The sequence below is a fragment of the Crinia signifera genome, chromosome 7 (assembly GCF_055691185.1).
Source record: "Crinia signifera chromosome 7, ASM5569118v1, whole genome shotgun sequence".
NCBI lineage: Eukaryota > Metazoa > Chordata > Amphibia > Anura > Myobatrachidae > Crinia > Crinia signifera.
In genome coordinates, this window is record NC_139223.1 from 20,111,897 (window position 1) to 20,120,568 (window position 8,672).

Sequence of the window (8,672 nt, forward strand, 5' to 3'; positions counted from 1 at the left end):
CCTCCTCTTTAGTCCCCCTTATGCCCACACACCCCTATCACTACCCAGCCTCCTGTTTTCCTGTGTCGTGACCTCCGCCAGTGGGGAGCCGCTGACTCAAAAACACCCTACTATACTATTGCACACACACACACACAGCATGCGCACCCCCCACACACACACCCACAAATGTCACTGTACCCTCCACACTATCAATGTACATCTTACTCTGTAACCGCTTTTTAATTAAACAAAAACATGTAACATATACATGCTTGTATATGTATTAAAGTATGAGAAAATAAGTTATAAGCAGTTTCCACTTCAGAAATGGTACTGTGTGATGGACTTTTTCACAAATATGGCGATGCTGACTGAGCAACCAAAATGTATATGTTGCTCAGAAACTGTTTAAAACAATGTGGTATAGACTCATATATATGAAATAACTGTGGCCAATGACAGACTCTGCCATATATGTGTTTTAGTGTATATTATTTGACAAAAGACATTGGTGGCAGTGGAATGTACTGTTTATCACATAGACTCTGGTTTAAACAGGGCTTGTACTTGTGCTGCCCCCTCAGTGAACCCTGCAGCTAGCCATCAATCAAAAGTGCTTAGTGAGTGTCCCCGAGGACACTAAATGTGCGGGAAACAGTGTGCCGCGAGACCTGAGCGGGAGAACAGCTGTTCTCGAGGCACATCAGCTGACTTGCAGCAGGAGTATAAAAAACAGCTGTCAGAGATCTGACAGCAGATTGCTGTTCCCTCTCTCCAAGTGCTCACCCTGGAGCCAGCCTGAGCAGCGCTGTAAACATTGAGCTGTAACATGGCGATGGCTGGGCTCCAGGAATAGAGTTAGGGAGAGAGCTTATATGTGAGCGGGGCGTGAGCTTAGTAACCCTGAGAACCCGTAAAGCTGCAGCCCCTTCCTAGAAGCTTCAGCCGCGCTGACCCGTGTGACACAGCCACAAGACAGCAGCCAAGCGGAGAAAGGACAGCGCTGCCACTCAAGTCGCCCCTCTACCCCGCAAAAGCTACCACAGAAACGCAAGTACCCCTCCACACCCTGGGATCACTTCAGCCATTGGCGATACCCAGCGGGAGACGGGAGGGGGAGCGGAGAGGCCACCAGCGGTACTCACCATTGAAATAAGAAGTGAGCCGCGCTGACAGTGCCTCACCGCCGGAGAAGTCGGGAAGCGCCCTGTGAGGGAAACGCCGCTGCCAGACCACCGCACGCAGCAACAAGCCAGAGGGGAGTGTGCTCGCCTGCCACCAGAGACGCCGCTGACAGGAGAGCCTCGCACTGTCTGAAGAAGCGCTGACAGCGCGTCACCCACGATAGCCGCGCTGCACCAAGCCGCCCAGCACGCTGCCCCCTCACCATCCATTGGACGCAGCTGACTAAAGGGGGACGGCGTCAACCAGCCACCGCCCACCATTACACTCAGGAGCCGGAGGCGCTGCTGGGTGAAGCCGGAAAACGCCGCCCAGCATAGAGAGAGAGCTGCCCCTGTCACGCCCCCTCTACACCCTGGTGCTGCCCGTATCATAGGCAGTCACCAGCGGGAGACGGGAGGAGAGGCGCTGACAGGTGGGGAAGCCGCCGCCCACCGGCTCACCACCAGAAGGAGGAAAGTGCCGCCCAGTCAGAGCTGACGGCCAGCCCCAATCACGCCCCTCTACACCCTGGTATCACCAGCGGGAGACGGGAGGAGGCGTGTGGGGGAGGAGCAAGGCCAGAGACGCTGCTACAAGTCACCAGGGAGACGCTGCCCGTCATCCAAGGCCGCCGCCTACCGCTGCAAAGAGAGACTGAGAGCCGCCCCCACACCAGCACTGTCCAGTAAGCGTCACCTCTCAGCAGCCCACCGGAGAGCTGACAAGTGAAGCACCGCCCCACTGTTGCCGCCCCTACTAGCACCAGCAACACTAAGGTCCAGATGCACCCCTCCACACCCAGGGGCTGTTTGTATTAACAGCAGCACCCTGCGGGAGACGGGAGGTGGGGCAACTGAGTGACAGGCAGTCACTGGGGCTAAGAAAAAAGGCAGGCAGATCCAAGACATTAAAGCTGGAAGAGAAGGAGGAAGATAGAAAGAGGGACAGTTTACCAAGCGAGGAGATAAAGCAGGAAAGGGAGGACAGAGAGAGAGAGAGACAGTTGCCCAGATAGACAATTAAAGCTGCCAGAAAGGGTGAGCTAACCTTCTTTATGCACTATAACACCACAGGAACCCCAGACATTTATGTTAGCTCTATTTAAAGACAGCAGCTGTATAGGAATAGCTCAAGCTTCCTACTGCACTGAATAAGAGACTTTGTAGCGATTGCCCCTAATCTCACAGCCATGCAATTATAGGAGAAAGATAGAAAGTTTCAATTCTCTAAGGCAGGGGTGGGGAATCTTTTTTGTGCCAAGGGCCGTTTGTATGGGAAAAAAATCCTTCAGGGGCCATATGTAAAAATTTCTCGTACAAATTGTCCTGGTGCAGCCGTCCCACGCTCCGCTGAATAGGACTGACAGTCTCCGGCTGCTGTTGATTAAGAGGAATCTCAAGAGAATTCCCCTGTACTTTACTCCCGGCAAAGCCACCAGGCGGGACGGAGGGCCACTCAGACCGGCTATGGGGGCCGCATACGTCGGCCCTGAGGTTCCCCACCCCTGCTCTAAGGGAAAGCCAGACTATTGTATATAAATTCAGTGACTCAAATTCTTTGGGTGATTAATATCACACATCTAAGGGACAGAGACATAGACTTCTACAGTGCTAGGAACACCTAGTGAAGAACAGCGGAGAGACTCATATTTAGACAGGTTGCTTATTAACCCATTCACACCTTCAGCAGACCAAGGGCCCCAACGCGCGCCAACAAATATATTTATATGCAGTGTTTTTATGCTGGCCAGCGCATGGTAACTTTTTGTGTAAATGCACGCATTAATGTATGTATAGGAAATATAGAGAGTATAGTTGTTTATTGAGTTTATATATGTCATGCAAAGTTACTTGCTGAACCGTCATTATGGCCCTTATTCTGATCTGTGCGGCCGGAGCCGCATACGTTGCTCCGGCCGCACAAACCAATCCCCGCCTACAAGACGGATCGCCACGGCCGTCTGTACGCGGACGGCTGGCGATCCGCATGAAAATGGTGGGGCGTACGCCTCCACCATGGTGGGAGCTGCCCCCTGCATTCGATGGTCGACGACCATCGAAGGCAGGGCCGCACGCTCCACCCGCTCACGCAAGCTTAGACCACACGGACAATCGTCCGTGTGAAAGCTTGTATGGGGGTGGAGAGCTGACATCCGGCGATGTCAGCTTTCCGCCCCCATCACTGGCGTCATAGCCTCATTACCATGCATACGCCCCGCGTTTGCATGGGAACGCCCATGAAACGCGGGGCGTATGCATAGGGAAATGAGGCTATTAAGCCCCTCACGCCCCTATACGCCCCCTTTGCGGCGTATAAAATTTTTGTGCGGCGATTTCGCCTGCACATGCGCAGAGTGACCTCTGCGCATGTGCAGAGTGAAAACATCGGCGGTACGGCCGCACGCGGGCCGTACCGCCGAGATCAGAATAAGGGCCAATGTGTAAAGTTATATTCTGCTTGTTCTATGAAGTTATTGATGTGTTATGTTAAAGTCATTAATTGAAGCCGTATGTTATGTAAAAGTTATTTATTAAATTCAAATGTTTTACATTGTAAAGTTATATTCATCACTTTAAGAAAGTAAACTTACCCTTTTTTTATATAAACACGCTGTACCTCTATTCATTTGAGAGCCCTAAAAAGAAATAAGCATTATATCAGTATTGTTTATGTGGTAGCCACATACCTGCAATTAAAAGGTGGTTACAAACAATACACGGTACTTGTGTAGTTTCACGGCGCCACCGCACGCACAGTCTGTTACAGAAACTTGGCAGCCTGCCAGAGGCTCTGTTTAACTGTGCGCGTGCCGCTCTAGCTCTGCCTGACTGTGCTCGTGCCGCTCTAGCTACGTATTGACAGCTACGTTAACAGCGTAGCGGCCGGGCAGCAGCAGCGCGCTGGCCAGGCGCTGACAGGTCACTGTGGTATTTGTAGTTCCACAGTGAAATAGGCAGCGCCTGGGCATTGCTGACAACGGGGGCAAGTGGAGACACCCCGGGCACAACGCTGACGTGCCGGGGCTTCACCACTGTGTCCCCCATGTACACGCTAAATTCAGACGCAAAAGCGTCTGAATCCAGCATTACCTGTAAGCCGCTAAGGAGGGGATGCCTGGATTCAGACGCAAAAGCGTCTGGATTTAGTTGGGTATAGGGGTACATCTAAATTTAGACGCAAAAGCATCTAAATTTAGCTGGGTCTAGGGGTACACTATTAAAAACCGCCCACAGTGCCACTAGTCTACGCAACAGCTGTCGACCTTGTAAATACCGCTATCCACGCCAACCCGAAGCGTGGCGAGCGCAGCGGTACGCGTCCTACGACCTTTTCATACCCCCACTATTCACGTCGGCATGGAGTTGAGAATAGAAAGTGTGGCGAGCGGACGCGGATACCTTCACAGGTATCCGCGTATGAAAAGGGGACGCGAGCGAGCCGCGCGGACACCTGTGAAGCCCGCGAGGGGACGCGGATACCTTCGGGCTCGCCACACTTTCTATTCTCAACTCCACGCCGACATGGATAGTGGGGGTATGAAAAGGTCGTAGGACGCGTACCGCTGCGCTCGCCATGCTTCGGGTTGGCGTGGATAGTGGGATTTACAAGGTCGACAGCTGTTGCGTAGACTAGTGGCACTGTGGCGCGGGTTTTAATAGTGTAGCCCTAGACCAAGCTAAATTTAGATGCTTTTGCGTCTAAATTTAGATGTACCCCTACACCCAACTAAATCCAGACGCTTTTGCGTCTGAATCCAGGCGCCCCCCTCCTTAGCGGCTTGCAGGTAATGCTGGATTCAGACGCTTTTGAGTCTGAATTTAGAGTGTACATGGGGGACACAGCGGTGTGCCGGGGTGTGTAGTTTAGAAGCCCCGGCACGTCAGCGTTGTGCCCGGGGTGTCTCCACTTGCCCCGGTTGTCAGCGATGCCCAGGTGCTGCCTATTTCACTGTGGAACTACAAGTACCACAGTGACCTGTCAGCGCCTGGCCAGCGTGCTGCAGCTGCTGCCCGGCCGCTACGCTGTTAACGTAGCTGTCAATACGTAGCTAGAGCGGCACGAGCACAGTCAGGCAGAGCTAGAGCGGCACGCGCACAGTTAAACAGAGCCTCTGGCAGGCTGCCAAGTTTCTGTAACAGACTGTGCGCGCGGCGGCGCCGTGAAACTACACAAGTACCCAAAACTCATCTCTTCAGGCAAGCTTATCAAATTCCAGGACCAGTCACAGAACCTTGCATTCTGGTGGAATCGATGCAATAAAGAATACAGTATCTATCCTTATGTATCAATGCCTATTTCCCTATAGATTGTAAGCTTGCGAGCAGGGCCCTCCTACATTTTGACTGTCTGTAAATACCCTGTTTGTTGTAAGAAACTGTTAATAAATAGTAAATATAGAAAATATATATATAGTAAAAAAATATATAGTGGAAAAAAAAGACCAGTGCCAGATATACAAATGTAGTTAAAATAACTACAGAGATGTAAATGTATTTTAATCTTTAGAAAACTTTATACTGATATTGTTTTATAACAATGTAATGTGAAAAAGGGTAATTTCTCTAATTTCTCACCACATTAAATTGACTGACATGCTAAGTGGCCAATCAAGGATAAACTTAAAACCTGGACTGTTGGGGTGCATTGACAAACATGTTGAGGACCTTTGCCCTAGTCCCTCCCAACTACTATCCTAACCCTTTTGCGCCCTGGAGGTCTATGACTGTACTTTCGTAAAATAAATTCTGTTATTTCTTTTTCTTTCCTAGAATTGCATCTGCAGCCCTGGAAGCTGATCTGAGCTGCTCCATCTGCCTGAGCCTTTATGCTGACCCCATATCCCTGACATGTGGACACAACTTCTGCCGGGACTGTATTGTGCAGGTGCTGGATAGACAGGAGGGGGCCGGGGGCTATTCCTGTCCGGAGTGCAGAGCAAAGTATCGGGAACATCCAGAACTGGCGAGGAACAGGAAGCTGAATAATATAGTGGAAAGTTTCCTAATTAGTCAGCTGAAGGAGAGAGAGATCTACTGTACTTACTGTGATGCTCCGATATTGGCTACTAAAACATGTCTGCAGTGTGAAGCTTCGTTTTGTCAGAAACACCTGAGCAAACACAGTAAGTCTGCTGAACATGTTTTAATTGAACCCACTGATTCATTTGAGCATAGAAAATGCTCCGTACACAAGGAGATGGTGAAGTATTACTGCTATGAGGACTCCACTGCTATCTGTACATCCTGCTGGGTGGCTGGAGACCACCGGGGACATCACGTGGAACTTCTGAATGTGGCCTCTGAGAACAAAAAGGAGACACTGAGAGCAGTTACTGAGACCCTGAAGTCTGAGAGAGCGAAAATTGAGAGGAGAGTGCAGTGTTTGCAGGATCATAGGAGAGAGGAGGAGGAGAAAGCCACCAGGGGCACTGAGAGAGTCACTGATCTGTTTAGAGAAATCAGGGAGAAGTTAGACACATTGGAGAAGGAAGTGGTGGGTGACCTCTCCAGGCAGGAGGAGCAGATGTCACTCTATGTCTCTGATCTGATCACACAGCTGAAAAAACAGGAGGACGAGCTGTCCAGGAAGATTAGTAGGATTGAGAAGATTTGTAGCATCACTGATCCAGTAGCAGTCCTGAAGAACGAACCAGGAGGTGATGTCAGTCACAGGAGCTGTGAAGTCACCAGTGATGTAAATGTGGCTGGATGTGTGGATGAAGGAATAATCTCACAGATGTTACACAGGGGACTATTATACTTGGCTGAGAGTCTTAAGAATCTACAGATAAAGAGACAGTTCTCAGTGATGGAGAAAGCTGATGTATTATTGGATATAAAGACAGCCTCTAATTGGATTATTATATCAGAGGATCGCAGATCTGCTTCTGGTACTGATGTAAATCAAAAGAGAACAGATGGACCGGAGATGTTCAGAATCCAGCAGGTTCTAAGTTCCTGTAGCTTCTCGTCTGGGAGACATTACTGGGAAGTGGATGTGAGCGAAGCACAGAAATGGCTGATAGGGGTGGCCGGTCACAGTATGGAGAGAAAGATTAATGGTGGTGAATCATACATCGGTCATAACAAGAAGTCCTGGAGCCTGTACCTTATGAAATACTTTGGAGCATGTCATAATAATATCCATAAAAAAATAAAGGTAAGAGATCCAGGTTCTCATGTGCAGACAGTGGGGATATACCTGGACTATGAGGCCGGGCGTCTGTCCTTCTATCAGATGTGTGACCCCATCAGACACTTACACACCTTCTCCGCCACCTTCACTGAGCCCCTGCATGCCGCCTTCCGTGTCTACATGAATTCCTGCATCAAAGTCATAAAGCCCTCTTTCTTGATCTCACTCCATGATATGTGGAAACATTAAGCATCGAGCGAATGACTGATGTGTAATACTGTATAATTATTTCAGATAATAAATACAACCAATGAATGTTGTGTGTTTTTTGCAAGCAGTTGTTGGGGCGCACTACACTCACACTAAACAGGGGCGTTAATCCAGCGGCATCCTTACCTTCTATCACACCTGCTTCTTCAGCGTCTTTTTATTTTAGTGTTATTTTGCCCGCTGTTATTTGGCCTCCCTAGACCATAATGGGGTGATTATAGCCCTGAATTTTATTATTCATCAAGTACTTGTCCAACCGTAACCCTCTGTGGGAGATGCAAAAAATATCCACTAAAAATGCCAGTGTCACTCACATTTGTTATATATATTTAAATAAAAGGTACTTGTTTCCTAGCACGGCGCCCACCGCATGCCGTATTTATTGGAGTGTGATGCGATATTCCCTTGAAATTTACAAGTGCTTGTACAATGAAATATCGCATAGCATCGCATGCCAGCAAACGGAATGCGATGCAATGCGATTTTTAATTGTACAAGCACCCTAATGGGTGCGTACAATGTTAAATGCACCCCCATTGTCAACGGCACCACCACTATCAACGCCAACCCGAAGCGTGGCGAGCGCAGCGGTACGCGTCCTCCAACCTTTTCAAACCCCCACTATCCACATCGGCGTGGAGTTGATTTTAGATAGTGTGGTGAGCACAGTGAGGGGACACAGAATAGGAGCCCGAAGCGTGGCGAGCCCCACGAGGGGACACAGAATACATGTTAAGTAATCCGCGTCCGCTCGCCATTATTCAGGCTCGCTGCGCTCGCCACGCTTCGGGCTCAGTGGCTCGCTGCGCTCGCCACACTATCGAAACTCAACTCCACACCGACATGTATAGTGGGGTTATGAAAAGGTCGGAGGATGCGTACCGCCACCCCTCGCGGGCTCGCTGCGCTCGCCACGCTTCGGGTTGGCGTTGATATTGGGGGTGGCGTTGACAATGAGGGTGCATTTAACATTGTAAGCACCCATCAGGGTGCCTGTACAATTAAAAATCCAATCGCATCGCATGCCCCCGTGACCCTAATAGGAGCCCTGGCTGACCCCCCAGTGTAATCAGCGCAGGACACCCCAGGAGCAATGGAGACGCCTAAAGGGAAGTGCGGGG

The 8,672-nt window shown here is 50.0% G+C and overlaps 1 protein-coding gene across 1 annotated transcript in view; it reads left to right on the forward strand.

Moving 5' to 3' along the window:
• The window catches only part of LOC146021405 (tripartite motif-containing protein 75-like), a 41,874-nt gene extending 34,278 nt beyond the window's left edge, over nt 1-7,596 (forward strand). Inside the window, exon 2 of the mRNA XM_083155192.1 lies at nt 5,916-7,596. Coding sequence (XP_083011318.1) covers nt 5,916-7,530 — 1,615 coding nt within the window. The 3' untranslated portion in view covers nt 7,531-7,596. The remainder of the gene's footprint in view (nt 1-5,915) is intronic.
• Nucleotides 7,597-8,672: the final 1,076 nt, after the last annotated feature.